The 21,769-nt window shown below is 39.9% G+C and overlaps 1 protein-coding gene across 3 annotated transcripts in view; it reads right to left on the bottom strand.

Moving 5' to 3' along the window:
- Positions 1 to 21,769, bottom strand: part of OTUD7A (OTU deubiquitinase 7A) — a 391,545-nt gene that overhangs the window by 49,097 nt on the left and 320,679 nt on the right. For all 3 annotated transcript variants that reach the window (XM_055326737.1, XM_055326738.1, XM_055326739.1), the window contains 3 exons: positions 5,784 to 5,885; positions 2,676 to 2,803; positions 1,751 to 1,863 (listed from right to left, as the gene is read on the bottom strand). In XM_055326737.1, the coding sequence (XP_055182712.1) occupies positions 1,751 to 1,863; positions 2,676 to 2,803; positions 5,784 to 5,885 (343 nt within the window). The remainder of the gene's footprint in view (positions 1 to 1,750; positions 1,864 to 2,675; positions 2,804 to 5,783; positions 5,886 to 21,769) is intronic.

The raw sequence follows: 21,769 nt of genomic DNA on the forward strand, positions 1-21,769 counted from the left end.
GATGCTGGTACCTCATGTGATGCTTATCTGCTCCCCAAACCTGTTTGTCCAATTAGCAGTAGAGGGAACTAAAAAACCCCAAGGGATCTCTTGGGGGAAAATAATATCTATCTTCTATCACTCTATCATCAACTGAGACCAAACTGATAGTTTAAGGGGTCCTGAGAGGAGGCGGGACATTTGGAGGTATGTGATCCCTATTGTTGGGACACCAGAGCACTCTTCTTGTGAGCTTGGAGAGTGAGTAGCTGGTTCAAAGCCCTGTCTCTTCCTATTCTCCAAAGCTTAAGGGAGTAATAGAGGACAAGAGCTGCTGCCCATCACCAAGTAGGCCTCTTTGCAGTGGTCCTGCCCTGACTGGGTTGGCAAACCTGAGTCCCTTGGGAGGGAGACAGGGATGAACACCAGAAACTCCATTCCCTCTGCCCTCACTGATCTCTGAGCCCTCTTGGGTCCCAGGGAGCAGGAGCAGAAGCTGAGGCAAGATCAGTGGTGTGATCATGGGCCAAATGCCTCCTGGATGGGGGGACTCAGGGGACATAGTAACTAGTGATGGGTCACTTACTATTATTATTGTCCCCCCACCCCCTCACTCCTGAAGACACACTGGGCTAGAGCCAATTCTCCTGCATCTATGAAGTGTTTGCCCCTTGGCAGGTGCCAGAGGAAACAATGAAAGGGATGTATCTAATTCCTTAGACACATCTCAGGCATGACTCAGGAGGGATAGAAAAGCAGAATGTGGAGTTTTCAAGAATAGATCGAATCTTTAGAATATTTGTTCCCAAATGTCCTAAATAAGATAGACTCTGGTGCTAACATGTGACATTGTTAAAATAAAGTGACAAAACAACCCTTTGGGAATTGTGTTCATGGGTTTACATACCAAACGGCTTGTCTTTGAGGTCCTCAATATAGTGTCAGGCCTGGGAAGCCCCATGCCTGCTGTTGGTGGCTTAGGACCCAGATGCTAAGATGTGGGACTGGGACATACTGCCAGCATGGGCTGTCTGCCAGCTTCTGATCCTTTCTTGAATTTTCTCAATGTCAATGCTCAGGCTTTCTTATGTTTGGCTGAAACTCTCTAGGGGTGACAACTTGGCTCTCAGCTTCAATAAGTATGAACCAAAGCACACATCTGTCTTTGAAATGCTGGGGCCACAGGTTTTGTGGCTGTCTTGTTTGGCCACAGTCTTTATTCTCAAACTGGGACATTTAAGTTGTGTCTGCAGAAATAAGCTACTCCCTACATGTGTACCAAGGCAAAACCTTTGACATCCGTGGAGCTCACCTGGGAGATGATGGGCTCACTTAATGACTTTTTTCGCTCAGTGTGACTTCTTGAAGCCAGAAATTAAATAGATACTTAGTTGGAAAAAATCCAAATCCAGGAGCTTGAGGCTTCTGAGCCTGATGAGTACAATAGCAGTGTACAGGACCTACCCTCCTATAAAATGAGTCCCCTCCCCACCAATGCCTGCAATGGGGAAGGAGAAACACTTGTAAACTCCATGCCTCTACCTGCAAGATCCATGTGGAAGCTACATAAACATTCCCCAAATATCTGGCAGGAGTCCAGCCATGCCCCACAACTCTGCCCTGTGTCCTTGAGGACAGCCTAATGTCTCAAGGGAGGAATCTTTTTATATCCTCCAGCTTGGGGTTACCACATGCTCCCTCGAACCACTTCCCATACTGGGTGGCCAGGAGCTTAAGGTGACCACCGGGGAAAGTGAGGGACAGCACTTACCCCCCGCCTGTGCCACCATTCTTGCTGAAGTGCGTGCGTGGCTCGCTGGATGCCAATTTCAGCAGCTCCGTCCACTCCCGCTCCCATTCCTCTTCAGTGTACACCAGCCCTGACTGGCACAATGGAAGCCGGCTCAGGAGGTGGTGGGTGGGCCTCCTTACCCGCCCCATCCAAGTGAGCCTGGCATCCCTGTTGGACCCCCTGGCTCAGTCCAAGGCTGACCAGCACCTAGGCTGGTCACACCTGCTAGTGGCCACTGACTGTCCCCATTTTCTATCAACAATATTTCTTCAGAACCCATAATCTCTAATTTCAATGCTGTTGGGGAGTCTACCCAGCAATAAGGGTCATTCCCAGGGGTGAGAATGACTGAACATTGATCTGCACACACAAAACTTGGGGCTGACCACTGAAAAGTTTAAAGGAATGATGGGCCACCTTCAATCAGAAAGTAGGCAGATTCTTCCTCTCGGACAGCAAAGTGCTAATGTCTCCCATTGTTAGGATGATTGGGATTCTCTTTGGATTGTGAACATACACAGGAGCGGAGGCTGTAGGTTGTGCCAGAACCAGCTTGTGGCTACACCCAGCCTTCAAGCCACCACCAGTAGTGACCAGACATAGGTGACTATAATTTGTCATTAAGCCAGGACACCTTTTGACAGAGAAGATGATTGGTTTTCATAATTATGCAAGGACAGGCATTGTGAGTAGACATGTAGTGACTGTGTGCCAGGGGCTGAGCTTTCATAATGGGCACCTCTTCAGTTGGTTTCAATGGGGGAGGCTTTACTAGTCACAGAAGCCATTGCTCTCTGACGTCACAAGACGGACTTGGCCTTGGGGCCCAGCTCTGGACTCTACTATTGCCCATGGCTGTGTTTGGTGTGGGTCTCAGGCTTTGAACACACCAGTGGGTACCAACCTCCTTGTTCTGCTGCGTCTGTTGCCACCTCCACCTCCGCTTTAGGGCTTCCCTTTCAGCCCCTGTCCTCATCATGGTGTAGAGAGCTTTCCGCAAAACCAGGTCCCGGTCGTGAAACCCCCACATTCCTGTAGCAGGAGGCCCATGAGGAGCAGAGGAGAGAGACAGGATGTGAGGATGCTGACAAGCCAGGAGGTGACTCAAACTGCCACAACTTACCGGGCCTGGTCTCCTGCATCTGCACACACAGAGATAACTTATCAGTCAGCTGTTCATTTCTCATGATTAGCTAGCAATTCCCCTCTGTTCTCTTTCCCCGTTTCCCATTGAAGCAAGTCGATGAATGAAGGAGTATGTCCCCTTCTTAGAGAAACAACAGTGGGTAAGATCATATGCTTCCTCTCTCTGGGACCCTTGGCAAGCTCTTTTAATCTCTCAGGTTTGCTTTGAGGGACCTAATATTCACTGTCCAGGTCTTGGATTTAAGTGAGAGATAGTCTCTGTGAATAAGCTGGTCACGTGTCCTCACATAGGGCCTCAAGCCAGGATGGCAATCAGACCCTGGTTTCATCTAGGGTCTGCCATATCTAATGTCTCAGCCCTAAGGCCTCTCACCCTCCTCAGAAGCAGAGCATCAGTGGACATCACTGCAAACATCTGGACCCAAAAGAAAGGACCTGCTTTGGGAGGGAGAAGATCTTTGTCCCTTACCCCTTCCCCAGGCTGTGCTGGGTGTTAAGGGGTTATAAGCAAAATAAGCCACCTCTGAGTACATTTTTAGGACAGCTCAGAAGTGGTCAAGACACTCAACAAATGGAACAAACAGTAATGAGAAGTGCAGCTCTGGCTATGGGGAAAGAGTAGGGGAAGTCAGTCCATCCATCCATCTATCCATCCATCCATTCTATTTAATTAAATGGCATTAATTCCACTTAATTAATTCTAAACTTACTTCATAATAGGGGTGAGACACCATTCTGGGTTTTGGGAATACCCATAGCAGCAGTCAGGACAGACTAAGTTCCTAAGATCTCGCAGAGTGCACACTGAGGGAAGGTGAAGCAGTCATCAAATTAGCATATAACATACCCCGTCAGGGGTGGAGCACCATAAGAAGAGATGAAATGGGTCCTCAAAGGGACAGGATGCTGGGTGATACTGGCCATGGCATGAATGGAGACCTTAGGATATAGACTCAAGAGGGTGAAGGAGGGAGCTGAGTTGCCATCCCAGGCAAAGGGGAAGGCCATGCCCAAGGGGTGCCCACCTGTCATACTTGAGAAACAGCAAGTGGGAAAGGTGGCTGGAGAGAGGATCAAAGGGACAAAATGGAGAGTGAAAAGGTGGACTTTTAAGTGAGCTGGGAGCTTCTGGAAAGCACTCAAAAGAGGAATAACCTGCAGTGACCAAATCTTTAAAAGTTCAATCTGGCCATGAATCCTTTAGTGCAAAGATATGTAACAACCAGGGGTTGCTATGGGCTTTCCATCAAGTGAGGCTTTTGTCTTTTACAACACAGATGGAGGGAAGTGGCCATTAATGCTCTTTTTATAAATAGGCCAAGATGATCTTTCTCATCCTTCAGACCTGCCTATAGTGGCCTCTCAGGACTCTCCCAGGTAGGGCAAGTCCAGTCTCAGTTCTCATGACTCCTCGTTTGGGTCTCTCTTGCAAATAGGGTCTCCTTGCCCCATAAATATTTGCTTACAAGCCTGGCTCTAGGATTTCTGTCATTTCTGTGTGTGCCCTACAATCCTAGGTCAATATCAGGCCTGGTCAGCAGGTTCAATAAGTATTGCTGGTCAGTGTTGCATGGCTCCTTTAGTCAGTCAGGTCAAACAACTAAATCCCATGAAAGGAAAACAAAGTACCAGAAGGAAAGAACTAATTGGCTATGAGCCCCAGACTTAGCCATGGCCCAGTTGGAGCAAGGCTGGCCCACAGAAGGCTTTCTCTTTCCTGGCTGATGGAAGGCCCACTGTGCTCACTGGGAAAATGCCTGCCCTCAGACCAGACCATGGTGGCAGTGACCTGATTTGTGGCTTTGTCCACCTGTAGTGCTGAGGGGAACAGTGCCTCTGCACACTTCAGTTTCTGAAGGACAAGGCATTTTCCTTTGCAGTGAATGAGGCTGTTGACACAGATGAGAGATTTCTTCTCTTCTGTTCTTGCCAAGTTTTACACACAACGAGGTAAAAATGTTCCACCATAGGGGAATCATTTATACATTTTGATGAAATATGACACAACTGCCAAAACATGTTTTTGAAGAATAATAGCATGGGAAATTCACAATAGGATTTTAAGGGAAAAATGCTGGATTCCAAACTGTGAACATAGTGAGATCATAATTTCACTGGAAGAATAAACAAAAGATAATATACCAAAACATTAGAAGAGGCCATTTATGGGTGATGAGATTGTTGATTTTTATAGTTGATACAGGAGAATCACCTGGGGACTCATGCATAGGCATATCATCTTTGTCTATTCATCCAGTGAAATTATGATCTCACTATGTTCAGTTTGGCATTCAGCATTTTTCCCTTAAAACTACCCAACCTATGTCTTTTTGTCAGTACCCAAGTGATTCCCCTGTGATTTACCCAACCTATGTTTTTTTGTCAGTCTAAGTGTATGGACTGCTATCAATGCGGTAACCCCACAATACCCAACCTAATGTACTACTCCCCAAACTCCCTGCTCAAGCCCACGTGAGCTCAGCTCTGCTTCCAAACATCCTGCAAATTCCTGTCTTCATGCTTTTCCATGCAGTCTCCTTACTTGGAATGCCCTCTTTCATAATCTTTCAAGTCTTTCAGATCTCAGTAAAATCTTACCTCCTCCAGGAAGTCCTCTGCACCATGATCTCTAATTCCCATCCCTGCAGCTCATGATTAGGCCCCTTTCTATTATATCAGATCTTTTTTCAAGTGTGCTGTGTCCCCACCAAGTCTGCCAGCTACTTGACAAGAAGGGCTAGATTGCTGGCTATATCCCTTAAGGACTCCTCCAGATGAATGATGGCTCTACTTAGTGTCTGTCCTCTAACAAAGAGCAGAACACACCTGGGGTGCTGCCACCCTTTGTCTCTGTTGTGGAGCTTACCCAGTGAGGCTGCGTGTAAAAGGCAGTTCCCATCCCCTGTAGTGGCCAAAGGAAGAAGCCGTTTACAGCTCGTGCACACAGTGGACCACCAGTTCAGGCGACCTGAAATGAAAACTCACTTTAGAAGAGAATCCTAGAACAGACCATTGTGAGTGTTTGCCAAGTAAGCATAAACATCAGCAGATGATTTTTGAGAGGGCTCTAGAGCACTTCAGTAAGAAGGTAGAGCATTATGGCTACTTTTAAATAAAATACAGATTTTCCCCCCTCTAAGGTAAGAAACTACTACCAAATCCTCCCATTAATTAGAAAGAAGATTAAGAAACCAAAGGGCATGGGATCCCTGGGTGGCGCAGCGGTTTGGCGCCTGCCTTTGGCCCAGGGCGCGATCCTGGAGACCCGGGATCGAATCCCACATCGGGCTCCCGGTGCATGGAGCCTGCTTCTCCCTCTGCCTGTGTCTCTGCCTCTCCCTCTCTCTCTGTGTGTGACTATCATAAATAAATAAATAAATAAATAAATAAATAAATAAATAAATAAACCAAAGGGCAAAGACTTTTGTTCTTGAATCTGGGAACATTTTACACAAAAAATAAAGTTCCTCTTTGCGCAATCTCCTTGAACACAGTTTCTCCTTCTGAAAGTTATTTTTTCTCTTTTACATCATAATTTTATGATGCATACATACCTCTGAAAGTATGGTTTATATTTAATTTAACATATCAAAGCCATTATAGCTACTTAGGTATATTCCTGTTAAATCTCATTAACACAGCTTGAGAATTCTGCTTCCAGGAAGATGGAATAGACATTCTTTCTACTAAACACAACTAAAAATCCTGGACATTATGTAGAAAATAAAACAAGAAATTGAAAAGTGAAGAGAAGAAGCAGACCAGAAAACTTGGGATCTGAGAAATAACATGATAGTAGGCTCCTTGAAATTTATTTTTTACCTCCAAATCTTAGACCAGGTACTGCAGAAGTTGGCAACCTGGAGACACCAATGGGGGTAGACAAAGAAATCATGCTCTCTCTAGATAAGATATCTGGAAAGGAACAACTTAGGAAGACAGATAATAACTGCTCTATTTCAACCAAATGCCACAGAAGAAATTGTAGTCCATCATCACCCCTGTCAGCAGAGGCCTAAACTTCCAACCATACCAGGCAGTAATGAGTCACTCACCACCTGTTCACCCAGTGCCAGATGGTGTCAGAGAAGCCTGAGCACACAGCCAGCACTTCAACCCTGCTGTGTGGTAATATGGATTCCACCCCTTACCAACTGAGAACATATGGGGAACCTGGCCTTTGACACCCATATGGTGGTAATAAGGTCCCCTGTACCCTCCTTGCAAGGGTGCAAGAAGCCCATTCCTTCACAGGTATCAACAGAGGCAGAGTGGAGAACCTGTGCTTCCACACTTATCTGACAGTTATTACCAATTTAGAATCCCAGGCCTCAGATGAAAAGAAAGGGAGAATCTATTAAACCTGTAGTAAAGAATACTAAAGAGATTCAGTAAAGAATACTTTAGGGCACACAGAAGGAATAAAAGGGCTTGAAAGGGCAAGTATGTTGGTAAATGTAAATAAATATTGGCTATTTAAAGCAAAATCAGATGTGTTTTGGGGGATTAAAGTATATGTAAAATTAAAATACATGACAGTGATAGCACAAAACGTGGGAATATGTAATAAATGACATAAATCCTAAGATCTGTACATTGACCAGGAAGTAGTAAAAGTGCCAAATTATGGTAAATTCTAATAGCTCAAAGGTACATTTTGGAAACTGTAAAGTAACCACTAAAAGAATGATAAAAGAATGTAAAACTGACAAGCTAGTAGAGGGGAAACCAGAATAATAAACATTCTTAAATAATTCAAAAGAATATAAGAGATAGGAAAAAAGAGATACAATAAAACAAATAAACAGCAAGATAACAGATTTAAACCAAAATATACCAATATTTACATTAAATGTGACTGAACTAAATACTCTAATTAAAAGATGGAGATTGCCAACCTTACTTAAAAAAACAAGTATATGCTGCTGACAGAAGACACCATAAATATAATGACACAGAAATTCAACAGTAGCTGGATAGAGAAAGATACACCATTCAAAAACTATGCAAAAATAAAGGTGAAATCCTATTGATATCAGATGAAAGTGAATAGGATAAAGAGTGATAATTTCATAATAATAACACAATAAAGTCAAATGGAAAATATAACAATACTTAAAGTGTATATACTTAAGACTTAGCCTAAAATACATATAAAGCCAAAATTGATAGATCCAAAGAAAAATAGTCAAATATCAAATTAAAATTGGAAATTTTTAACCAAACTCTCTTGATAAACAATAGAATCAACAAACAAAAACTTCATAAAGATTAGAAAAACATAATTCAAGAACTTGAATATGTGAACTTGACATATATACACTTCACCCACTGAGTGCAAAATAAATACGTATTCTTTTCAAGTCACATGGAATATTTTCTAAAACTGACCACATAATGAACCATAAAAAAGTGTCAACAAATTTCAAAGGATTTGAAATCATTCACGCTATGTACTCTGGCAATACCAAATATAAGCTAGAAATTGATGAGATAACCAAGAAAAGTAGTCAGCTTGGCTGCTATAACAAAATACCACAGACGGGGGAGCTTAAACAAAGACATTTATTTCTCACAGTCATGGGGGCTGAAAGGCCCAGATCAAAATGCTGGCTGATTTGGTTTCCAGTGAGAACCCTCTTCCAGGTTTGCAGATAGCCACCTTCTTGCTGTGTCCTCATATGGCAGACAGTGAGCTATGATCTCTTCCTCCTCCTCTAAGGACACTAATCCCATCATGGGGCCACCATCCTTGTGACTTTTATCTAAGCTTAATTACCTTTCAAAGGCCCTACCACCAAATACCATCACACTAAGGATCAGTGTTCTCACATATGGATTTGGGGGGACACAATCAGTCCATAATAGTACCTTATTAAGGCAGTTTGTTCACTGAATGTATCTGTGTCTAAAAGGGACCATCCCCTTTCAACTGCTTCCTATGTAATCAGCCAGATAACAGGAGAGGGGTTATATAGACCTGTTTTGAAAATTCAATTCCTCCCTGACCATTTCTAGTCATGTTGCTTCTTTCTTGTCTGTAATGGCAACCCCAGGCTGGCTTGTTTGGCACACTCGGTGGGTGGCAGTTTAACCAAAAGGGAACTTAGGGGATTCAAACTTAATTATGATTCAGTTTTATAAAAATGCTTTTTTCCCTCTTATGGCTGACCTTTGTGCATGAGAAGTCAAGTTGTGATTAGGAAGTGATTGAGAGGGATGCCTGGGTGGCTCAGTCAGTTAAATGTCTACCTTCAGCTCAGGTCATGATCCTAGGGTCCTGGGATCGAGCCCCACATCAGGCTCCCTGCTCAATGGGGAGCCTGCTTCTCCTTCTCCCACTGTGGCTCCCCCTGCTTGTACTCTATAAATAAATAAATAAATAAAATCTTATTTAAAACAGGAAGTGATTGAGAACAAAGGGTAAGTTACAGGCACAATGATAGCATATGCCAATGTTGTGAGGGAGGAGGGGAGGCAAACAACTCTATGTGGGGAAGGAACATCCTAGACCCCAGAATGTATCAGGGAGGGTAGTACATTGATCATGTTTTATTTCTCAGGGCCATCCTGTAGGTTTCTACAAGAAGAAAAATGTTCCTGTGGAATCTCTCAAATGCTGCATATGCCTTAAATGTAACAGCACCCTTCTGTGATCCAGAAGTCCCAGGTTTTCTATCAGCATCCCTGAAGCCACAGAAGGCAAGTTTATTAGCTTTCAAACACAGTAAATATTGGACACATCACAGTTCTTGACACTAAACAGACTTTTCCCAGAAGCCTCATAAAATAGAAAATAGAAATAGAAATAAAATAGAAAAGTCTATATCCATCAGGGGAGGGAGGTCCCACAAAGACAACAGGATACTATTGGAAGAACAGGAATAAACATCAAGTAGCCTGGGCCCTACCAGGACTGAAACCCAGCCTCAACTCAGTGGTCTGTGACCAGAGTAAGGTAATCATCAAGGAAAGGGTGAGCTCTTCCTAAAAGAGGACAACATCATTTGGAGCATCTGTAATTTTATTTATTTAATTAATTAATTAATTAATTAATTTATTTTAAAGATTTGTATTTATTTATTCATAGAGATACAGAGAGAGAGGCGGAGACACAAGACACAGGCAGAGGGAGAAGCAGGCTCCATGCAGGGAGCCCGACCTGGGACTCGATCCTGGGTCTCTGGGATCAGGCCCTGGGCTGAAGGCGGCGCTAAACCGCTGAGCCACCCGGTCCGCCCGAGCATCTGTAATTTTATAACATTACATTACATATACAATATAAAGTAAATAATTTCTAGAATTCAAGCAAAAATTACTAGGTATGTCAAACCAAACAAAAACAAAAAATGAAAACCAACCAAACAAAAAATACCTCAAGAGTAACTGAAAACCGAAAGGGAAAAATGAGTTAACAGAAAAAGACACTCAGATTATCCATATTTTGAAGTTATCTGACAGACACTTTCAGTCACTATAATTATTACATTCAAGAAAATAGAACAAATGGGGCAAAAGCAATATTTGAATAGATAATCATCAAGAATTTTCCAAAACTGGGACACCTGGGTGGCTCGGTGGTTACTTCTGCCTTTGGCTCAAGGCAAGATCCTGGAGTTCTGGGATCTAGTCCCCAGTAGGGAGCCTGCTTCTCCCTCTGCCTGTGTCTCTGCCTCTCTCTCTGTGTGTCTCTCAGGAATAAATAAATAAATTCTTGAAAAAAAAAAAGAATTTTCCAAAACTGATGAAAGGCACAATTTTTAGAGGGTCTGAAAATTCCAAAAAGAATAAATACAAAGTAAATGACATATAGTGAAGCTGCTGAAAATTAAAGAAAAACTCTAAAAAGCAGAGAAAAAGGAGAAATATTACATACCAAGGGGAATAATAACAGAAGCCTACAGACAGTGGAATGAGAACATCAAAGTGCCAAAAGAAAATAACCTACAATCTAGATTTTCTACCCAGTGTATCCTTCAACACTGAACTTGCTAGGAACATAAGGTAGCTTCCTCAATCTGGTACAGATAATCTGTGCAAAGGCTGCAGCTAAAATGATATGTAATGGTAAGATATTGAATGCTTTTAACCTAAAGTAGGGAACAGTACTCAATACTGATGAAGGTCTGAGCCTGTGAAATATGGCAAAAAAGAAGAAATAAAGTATTTTGATAGAAAAAGAAATGAATGCAATTTGTATCAGTACATAGCATTTATGTAGAAAATACTTAGGAATATACAAAAAAAAAAAAAAAACCCTCCTAAACCTAATAAGGGAACTTAAATTTAGCAAGATCTCAGAAAATAAGATCAATCTCTAGGTATTATTTATATTTCTATTTACTAGCAATGAGTGATTTAGAAAGTGAGATAAAAATATTATATTTAGGCATGAATATCATGAAAGATTATATCTAGACTGAAAGCTATAAAACTATAATACTTTCTTGAAAAATGTAAAGAAGATTTGAATAAGTAGAGAGGTTTATTGTGTACATAGACTGAACTTCTTATTGACTCTGCATTCTCTCCCAATTGATCTATAGATTTAACATAGCCCCAATCAAAATCTCAGAAGCTACTTTTTAGAAGTCGACAACTTGATTCTAAATTTACATGGATATAAAAAAGTAGAATAGCCAATATAATTTTGAAGTAGAACAAAGTTGGAGAACTTATAGTTCCTGATTTGATAGCTTGTTATAATGTAACGTAATCAAGATAGTGTGGGTGTAAGAGGACAACTAGTTCAATAGAGCAAAATATAGAGACCAGAACAGACCCACACATTTATGGCTACTTAATTTTTAAAGTAAAGATTCCTACAGCTTTCAATCAGGAAAGGAAAGCATTTTTCACTCAGTGGAATCAGTGGATATTTGAGAAATACTTCAATACTTCACATCATAAACACAAGTTAATTTGAGGTGGATCACAGACAGAAACATAAAAGATAAATTTATAAACACTCATAGACCTAAGCATTAAAGCTAAAACTCTAGAGATACCTGGGTGGCTCAGCAGTTGAGCATCTGCCTTTGGCTCAGGGCATGATTCTGGGGTCCTGGGATAGAGTCCTGCATAAGGCTCTCTGCGGGGAGCCTGCTTCTTCCTCTGCCTGTGTCTCTGCTGCTCTGTCTCTCATGAATAAATAAATAAAATCTTAAAAAAATAAAGCTAAAACTCCATAGTATTTCAGACAAAATATTATCAGGACAGGCAAAGAAAAAAATGGACACATCTGGCTTCATAAAAATAATATTTCTGCCTATTAAAAGACATTATAAAATAAAGAGGCAAATCTCAGACTGGTATAAAATATTTGCAAAACATGTACCTGAAAGGGATTTGTAATGCATTTATTAGGAGCTCTTACAAATTAATAAGAACCAGCCAACCTGATTAAAAATGGGCAAAAACTCTAAGACACTTTACTGTGAAGGATACACAAATAGTCAAGAGCATGAAAATATGTTCAATGTTACTGGTCATCAAAGAAATGCAAATTAAGACCATACTAAGTCATCTCTTCATACCCACTAGAGTGATAATATTAGAAGGATTGACAACAACAAATATTGGGGATACAGAGCAAGTGGAACTTCCATACTTTGCTTTTGGGAATGTAAAATGTCATGATAATTTGTAATAATCTTTTGGCAATTTCTAATACAGTTAAACATATGTTTACCATATAATCCAGCAGTTCTATTCTTGTGTATTTACCCAAAAGAACTTAAAACATAAAATTTGCACAAGAATATTCCCAACAGCCTTATTTCTTAATAAAACTAGTTTCTAACAAATCCAGGGTTGCATCTCCAAAATAAGAAATCAGCATTTAAATAGTTACCTCAAGCTTTGTTTTCTAGTGATTCTAGGTCAAGACATCTTCATTCACTCATAGGAAGCCACTGGAGGATGTACTATACCAAAATGAGGTGAAAACCAAAAGCAGAGAAAGATGGGAACTAGCAGGGAAATGGCATGAACAGTTGGGAGAGAGACAAAGGGCATCTCCAGGATGGTGGAGATAGAAGACTCCATTGTCTCTGGATGGGGGTATGCTTGAGTTCAGGACAACATTTTAAGGTTTATAAAAGGTTTTATAAACCTGGCTCACTTTATGACATTATCTTACAAGTTGGGTGACACAAACATCACCTTACATGTCTTGGATTATATTAAAATTGCTTTTGAAATTGCTTCAAGTTTACAAATGGATTTAGCTTACATTTCTAATGTTATGTAACTATTGATGTATATGATTTTTTATTGAAGCATAATTGACATACAATGTTATATTAGTTTTGGGTGTACAACACAGTGATTTGACAATTTTATACATTTCTCAATGCTCATCATGGTAAGTGTAGTTACCATCTGTCACCATGCAATGTTATTACAATATTATTGACTATATTGCTTATGGGTTACTTTTCATCTCTGTGATTTATTTTATAACTGGAAGTTTGTACTCCTGAATCCCCTTCACTGATTTTGTCAATCCTTCCCTCCCCACCCTGTCCTCTGGCAATCACCAGCTTGTTCTCTGTATTTAAGTCTGTTTGTTTTGTTTCTGTTTTTGATTATTTTCAGATTCCACATATAAATAAAATCATATGGTGTTTGCGTGTCTGGGAAACTCTATTCTTCCTTCAAATGTGAATGATAGTCTTGCTGGGTAGAGTATTCTTGGTTGTAGTTTTTTTTTTTTTTTTTTTTTTTTGCCTTTCTGCACTTTGAATATATCATGTTGTAATATGGCCTTTGTGACATAGATTTTTAGTTTGGGGAATGAAATTATTATAGCAATCTATTGGGACTTTATCTCTTAGTGGAATTTCAGTCAAATGAAAACGTTTATAAGAGATATTTCCAAGAAGTTGTGAAAACATTTAATTGATTTTTTTAAATATTTTTTTTCAAGATTTTATTTATTTATTCATGAGACACACACACACACACCACACAGAGGCAGAGACACACACAGGCAGAGGGAGAAGCAGGCTCCATGCAGGAAGCCCAATGCAGGACTGGATCCCAGGACTCCAGGATCATGCCCTGGGCCAAAGGCAGGCACTCAACCGCTGAGCCACCCAGGGATCCCAATTGATTTTTTTTTTTAAGAAAGAGAATAATATTAATGGGATTGAAATAGTTGGAGGGGCATTGCATTATTTACATTCCAACAAGCCATCTGTCATTAAGAATTAATTTTAACAAAGGGTGTTATTGCTTTCAGTAATCGATAATGAAATATGAAAGGCAAAAACTACAAGTAATGTTGGAAGGCCCTCAAAAGTACTTTTAGTTCAGAGTTAGAGTTACTGCCTAACAGATTACCACATTAACAAAATTTAATATAATAAACCATGTCAGTAATGTGCTTAAATTGGATACTGATCTGCTCTATAGTGCTTTTTGGTTAAGATTCAGTAGCTGCATTTTAATGATAAGTGGTTTATTAATATAAAATAATTGTATCCTTAATTCTAAATGAGAACATGTATTAAAATTAACAGTACAAAATTAAGTGGACAAGCCTCTATTATTGATAATGTTAATGCTTATGCTGACAAATTGGCAGATTCTGACCACTTGCAAGTCATCTTATTAAAGCTAAATGAGAATGCAATCAAGGGCCTTAATTGACCCTGCCACTGGATAACTGGTCAGAGACATAATTGGAAATAACATGCCATCAATTTGGTAACTTTTTTTATTTTTTCTAGGTTCCTTGAAATAGCAACCTGTCTCACTTGACTTTTTCAAAACCTTTTAAGAAACCTCCAGGCGGGGAGACACTAAAACTGGGTTGCCATAAAATGAAAGAAAATTACAAGATTCTTGCTTACACGGTATAACAGAGCAGATATAACACCTGAGAGCTCAGTACATTTAATGTTAAAGTTGGGATGGCCCCATTCATCCTCTGAAGCTGTGCTAAGCTGGCAGTGGCTCCTCTCAAGAGCCAGTGGGTGCAGAGGTCTTATAGAGAAACAGGAGAAGGACAGGGAGGGAATATGCTAATTAGGAGGTGATCTGGTTTGCCCATCTAATAGCTTTTCCCCTCTCATCCTTGCTCACAGAACCCTGCTGTCTGGTGTTTTCCAGGGGAGACAAGATTCCTTCCCTGCCCCGTGGAATTAATGTTTCTAGAAGCAAGATGATATGTGTGTTCCATGCTCCTTGCCAGGGATCAGTGCTGGTGTGGCCACATACTGCCACTTGGTCCGTGGGGCAGCTACTGAGAAAGTGTTGTTCATCAGACGGGGCCTCTCCCTCACTTCCCTGGATAGTGTGTGAGGATGTGTCGCCAGAGGCATCTATAGCCATGTTGTACCCTAAATGCAAGCAGCACTGATCTACTGAGGATAGAAGGGCAGAAATTGGGTGTGTCTGGGTCCTTGATGACACTGGGGAGCTGCCAGCCTGCATGACCTTCCCTGTCCCCAGACTCCTGTTCTGTGGGGTAATGATGGTGTGGCTGGCTGAGTCAGTGTCTCCTGCTCACTGCAGGGCTGACAATGAATCACCTAGTTCTGTGTGGGGCTACACATTCCCATTTAACAGACAAGGAAACAGGCTCAGGAAGTTAATGAACATGCCATGGTGCACTGAATCTTAAAGGGGCCATTTCTCATTCAGGGCAAAATCAGATCATGAGCAAAGCTGATTGAATTTAGTTGGACATGACAGAGTTTGTTGGTAAGCCAGTTTTAACTTCTGTGAGCTGGTATGATTTCAAAAAATATATCCTTCAACAACTAGTGGAGCTGAAGCTCAAGTATGTTAGTCTGAAGCCACAGGCCCGGTCTTTCTATAACACTTCCTTAGAGAAACAAGAATTATTCATTTGCGGGAAGCCTGGGTGACTCAGTGGTTGAGCATCTGCCTTTGGCTCAGGTTGTGATCCTGGGGTTCTGGGATCAAGTCCCGCATCCGGCAGGGAGCCAGCTTTCACTCTGCCTATGTCTCTGCCTCTCTCTCTATGTCTCTCATGAATAAATAAATAAAATCTTTTGTTTTTTAAAAGACTTATTCATTCCCTTTCCAGCTCTTGCTCTCATGTCTCTTGCTTGTTTCTCTCATTCTATTTTTACTAGGAAAGTTTTGAAGAGTGCTGAGGGCAGTATACCCATCACACAAAACCAGGCCCCTGCAACTCTCTTATTTGCTTTAGCTCGTTCCTTTTGATGTAAAAGAAGAAAAAAACTAAAAATCAAGTTGAAGTTCCCTTGATGTGTTTCCTCAGTTTTTCATTCTCATTCTTCCCTCCCTAGCTGTATCACTAAATGAATTTGATGACTTTTGCATTAAATCACATAAAAACAGATGAATTCAAGGTTGAAAAGTGTCGTGCACAAGGCTTCTTCCTCTGCCTCTGGTTTCTACATCAAAACCATGTTATTTCCTTCTTTCTCACATTCCTTCCCCTCTCTCCTTTGTTCTGTCTCCCTAATGCTTCTGTTTCCCCCACCCCAACACCATTCTCTGGCATTGCCAGAATTCAGGCAGAGTAGGCTCCTCCCCTTTCTCTCCCCGTAGAGCACACAGATCAGACAGTTCACTGCTCTGACCTCTCCTTGTTCCAGCCGCACTTCCAGGACCTGGGAGAGAAAGCTAGCATCACAGAGCCCTTAGGGAAGGGCAGTGGCAAATGAATCCTATTGGGCCATTCAAGAATGCAATATAAGAATAGGCTGTGACCCTTGAAAAAAATTATCATGAAAAGCAAAAGAAAAGATAGAGGGATGTTCTTTAAAAGAGGCCAAAGAGATATAACCAAATGCAATGCAAAACTTTGATTAGGTTTTGGAATGAAAAAAAAATTATAAATGAGATTTGGGGACTAATTGAGAAAATGTGAATATGGGCTCTGTTAGGTAGCATATTAAGTAAATATTATTTTTCTTAGGAGTGACAATGTTCTGGCTTCATAGGAGAATTTTAATATATATACTTGCAATGCACATTCAAATGGTTCAGAAAAATGTTTATATAAAAAAAGAGATAAAGCAAATGTGACCTAATTCTGTAAAGTGGTGACTCTTCCTGCAAGGTATATAGGTTCTAATCTTTCAACTTTCCTGTACATTTGAAAATGTTTAAAACAAAAGAATGCCTTGTGGATTTGTTTTAGTTTTACATTTGTAAATGCAGATACTCTATTCTGGTGCCAAAGACAGTATCTTTGTAAATTAACTCGTTTGTCTTGATTTAGTTTTTAAAAAATTGATTGAATTTAAACACACTTTGGGGAAATCTAACTGGTGCAGTTACTAGTTCCACTAAATTTTTCTTCTCTTCAATAGATGAGCTGGAATTTTGACAGTATGGTTATAATTTTCAAATTTGTCAGAGACACAGAGCCCTGAAGCTTACAGGTGAGTTCTCTGATGTGGGTCGATCCTTTTTTGCATCCATGCAGACAGCATTAATAAATCATCATCCTTTTCAGGGCAGACATGCTAATCAATCATCAGTCTTTCCACAAAAGAAACAGAAGACCTGCTCATCCTTTTTCAATTCATAGCTATGTATGATAATGACCAATTGTTTCATGTTGACAATGGGGACATAATGAATTATTCACCCATAAAGCAGGTTTTGTGCAGATCTGAGGCCAGAGTATAAACAGCCAAGGGCCAAGAGAGGCAGCCAGCTGAGTTAAACACAGGGATCCTCGAACTAGATTTTCTGAGTTCGAATCTCAGTTCCACTACTTCTTAGTAGTGTGACCTTGGACAAGCTACTTTGTCTCTCTAAAGTCTCAGTTCCCTCTTTTAAAAAATTAGAATAATAATAGTATTGATCTAATAGAATTTTTATGAACAATAAAAATATTATTTACTATTTGGGGAAGCACTTAAAACAGGGCTTGGCATATAGAAAGTACTATATATGTGTTTTTGTCAAAACAGGTCCAAAACCCTGGAATAAAGCAAGGAAGGTATTAATGCATAAACTAATGAGTGAATAAATGAATCACATTTGGATTAAAAAGTACCTGCAAATACTGAGGTCCTTTTGGGGGTAAGCATAGTTGCTTCTGCATTCATGAAGGACAGGTCTAAGGGAGAATCTATTCATTCTGACTGCCCAGTGCTGCTCAGTGAGGTGAGGAAAGGAAATAAGAACTGTTTAGGAGCTTGTATAGCAATGGGCTTCTCTGCAATACTTTCACCGTATTTATAGAAGTGATGAGGGAGCAAAAAGGCAAGCCGATGGCAAAGTATAAGCGAAAATCTCAACTTCCCCACCCCCCAGATGGGATGTATGTGACAATCCTCAGGCACTCCTGGCTGCCCAAGAACAGAGGAAAGGGAAAAACAAATGGTTAACTGATAGAGATCACAGTCCTACAGGACAGGAGTCTTACCAGTTTGCAACTGCTTTAATTACAAGAAAAAAGCTATCTCTAGAACCTCCTTTAGACTCAAGTTCCTGGAACCCTAATGTCACCCTCCCTTCCATATGATAGAACATCTTATATAATCAGTCTACTCACAATCCCAGTGCAGTTCTTTCTGCCCACAGGTCCTGCCCCTGTTATAATAAAAATCCTTTTGGCCATTGGCTCCTGAACCCCACTTCAAACTACATCGGAAGTATTGGTTCAGAGTGAATTGAAAGTTTTAAAGATGTGGTAGTTCAGTACAGATGGCTTGAGAAGCCTCGTTTAGAGGTCTCCAGAAATGCAAATCACACCCCTGCAAGCAGATATATCTACCTGGTAGAGCAGCATCTTTTTTTTTTTTTTTTTTCCGCCAACATTCACTGTTTACCTTGTAGTATTAGGAGAAAGAGGCTTTAATGAAAAAAGCTGAGGGATGTTTGGATGGCTCACTGGTTGAGTGTCTGCCTTTGGCTCAGGTTGTGATCCCTAGGTCCTGGGATCCAGTTCTGCATCAGGGATCCCACTGGGAGCCTGCTTCTCCCTCTGCCTATGTCTCTGCCTCTCTTTCTGTGTCTCTCATGAATAAATAAAATTTTTAAAACAAGAGCAGCAGCAGCAACAACAAAACAAAAACGTTGAGTAGGTCTAAGGGAAAAGGAATCATACTAGGAATATAAGAAAAGAGGAGGAGCCAAGCTGGCCTTACAGGTACTAAGTCCAACAGACCAAAAAAAATGACTCTTTAAGAACACTGAACTATTTCTTATGTCCCTAGAGCCTCTTGTTGATTTTTACTTTTGGTAGTTATTCTCTAATTATTCCCGATTTCTTTGCCATACTCAGAAAATCTATTTTGAAATAAGATCTTATGTGCATGTATGTAGAAGAGCAAACAGTGAGAGCTGAAGGCTTTGTTCTCAGTGGCTGGAAGAGAAGCCCCTCTCCCTGAGATAGGGGGGAGAGACAGATATAAAGAGAGAAAGGAACCAGAGATAATAATCCTTCTATTCAACACTTCTTTGAAACATATATCCAAGTCTCAGATAAAATGTGGTAAATCCCCAATGACCAAAAATAAATATGGACTGAAATGAGAAATATGCACCAACCCTGCATCTCCTGTAGGTGGAGACATTTTGTCTGTTTAATCACTTTTCACAAGAATTGGAAAGAAAGTCTTTGAGATTCTGTGATGTGGGGAATTGGGACAAGGGAACCCCCCTCACTGCACATGAAGTTAGGACCCTCAGAAACTACCTCCTAAGTGCAAGGATTAAAAATAATTCCCCATCCCTGGGAAATGAAGCTGAGAGAGAAATGTGTCTTTTCTAGACTGGGCTTAGCAGAGATTAAAAAAAAAAAAACAAAATCAATTTCTTCCAGGCATGTTATAACTATTGACTGGGCTCTGATTTGAGCTAAAACTGATTTGTGGCTTGAAATGCCTGATCAAAGAAATTAACATAAAGATCGGTTATAGGATGGTAATTTCCTTTGGGAGTCTGGCTGGCATAAACAAAGAAACAAACAAATATATCACTTAACATAGTTGAAAACACCCTCAACTCAGGCCACCAGATTCCCACAGATAACATTCTACTAACAACCCCAAACTACAAGCCCAAGAGGGGTAAGCCTGGGTAAGCCATCATGAGTAAGACTTATAGATACGAAATCACAGATGCCTATGAAGTTGAAGCTAAAAACAGTCAGCTAGAGACTATAAGCAAACATGCTTAAAATGTTGAAAAGACATAAAAGAAGGAAATAAACATGTCCAAAGAATAAGAGACAGATTTGCAAAACAAAAATAGGACTTAAAAATGAAAGAGGATAATAGAAATAAAAAACACAATCAATTGTATATCGAGTCAGACAATGTTGAAAAAAAACAAAACAAAACAAAATGAAGTCAGAAGAAACGATCCAGAATATAGCTAAGAAGGAAAAAAAGAAGAGAGAATATGAAAGGCTAGGAGACATGAAGAATAGACCGAAAGCTCTGACACTGGCTAACTGAAATTCAGAGGCAATGTTGAAGAGATTGTGATTGAGGAATTTTTCAGAAGAAATATATAGACATAAATTCACAGATTTAATTAAGTCTAAAATATTCCAAGCAAGAGAAATGAAATTAGTCTATTCCTTGACATATCCTAGTGAAACTGAAGAATATAAGAGAGAGAAAATATCTTAAAGTAGAATAAAAAAAATTATCTTTAACGGAGTAGCAGACTGACATCTGATGTTTCAAAAGAAACAATGGAAAATAAGCTAATGTAATAATATCTTCAATGTCCTGCATGAAAATAACTGGCAACAACTGTCCAGTAAAAATGGTTTTCAAAAATGGGGGTAAAACAAAAACATTTTAGGACTAATAAAAGTGGAAAAAATGAAATTGGCAGACATTCACCCAAGGAAATTCTAAAGGATGAGCTTCAGACAGAAAGAGGCGCTAATACACAAGAAGAAATGAAGAGAAACAAAAATCGTACCTATATGGGTAAGTCTAAATGAACACTGTATAAGACAATAATAATAATAGCTGATGAGATTAAAAGTATAGAACTAAAATGACAAAAACTTATACATCAGGAAAAAGGAGGAGGTATTAGACTAGTTTGAGGTCCCTGTTTTATCTGGGTATAGGTTAAGATTTTGATGAATTTGAGTTGTGATTCACATGTTGTTATATGAATTAGGGTAATTTCTCAATAATAGAAAGGAAGGGAATGAAATGATTAAAAAATATTCCATGTAAAAAAAGACGGCTTATAAGGGAGGAAGAAATATCACATAGAACAGGGACAAAGGGTGCTTATATTAAAATAAATGTACCGGTTAAAGACAAAAGTTGTTAAATTGATTTTAAGAACAAATCAACCACATGCTGTTTACAAAAGACACATCTAAAATATGAGAACACAAAAGTATTAAAAGTAAAAGTATGGCTAAGTATGGTGCATCTGGTCAATTTTAAACTAAAGAAAGCTAGGGTAACAGATAAAAGAAACTAAAAGGCAAGAAAGCACTACTAGAATCAAATAGGCTCTCTTCATAATGTTCAGCAGCTCAGTTCATGAGAAAGACATAACGTAAGTTGCTGTATTTAATAACACAGCCTTTACTTGATTTAAAAATCCATAAAATAAAAGGAGATATGAACAAATGCAATCATAATGGGAAATTCTCATGTATCTCTCTCAGTAATTAAGAAATTCAGTAAAAAATATACAGACTTGAAAAACATAATGACCAAAAGTACATATATAAAATTATACAGCCCACAATAGAAGTCTATGTTATTTTTAAGCAGACACGAACATTAAAAAGACAAAAAGATCATATTCTGGTCCATAAAGTAAAAAAGTCTCAACAAAGTCTCAACAAATTTCAAGTCATACAGATCATGCTCTCTGACTATGGAGCAATTAAGGTAGAAATCA

Source organism: Nyctereutes procyonoides, unplaced genomic scaffold (genome assembly GCF_905146905.1).
Source record: "Nyctereutes procyonoides isolate TBG_1078 unplaced genomic scaffold, NYPRO_anot_genome, whole genome shotgun sequence".
Taxonomy (NCBI): Eukaryota; Metazoa; Chordata; class Mammalia; order Carnivora; family Canidae; genus Nyctereutes; species Nyctereutes procyonoides.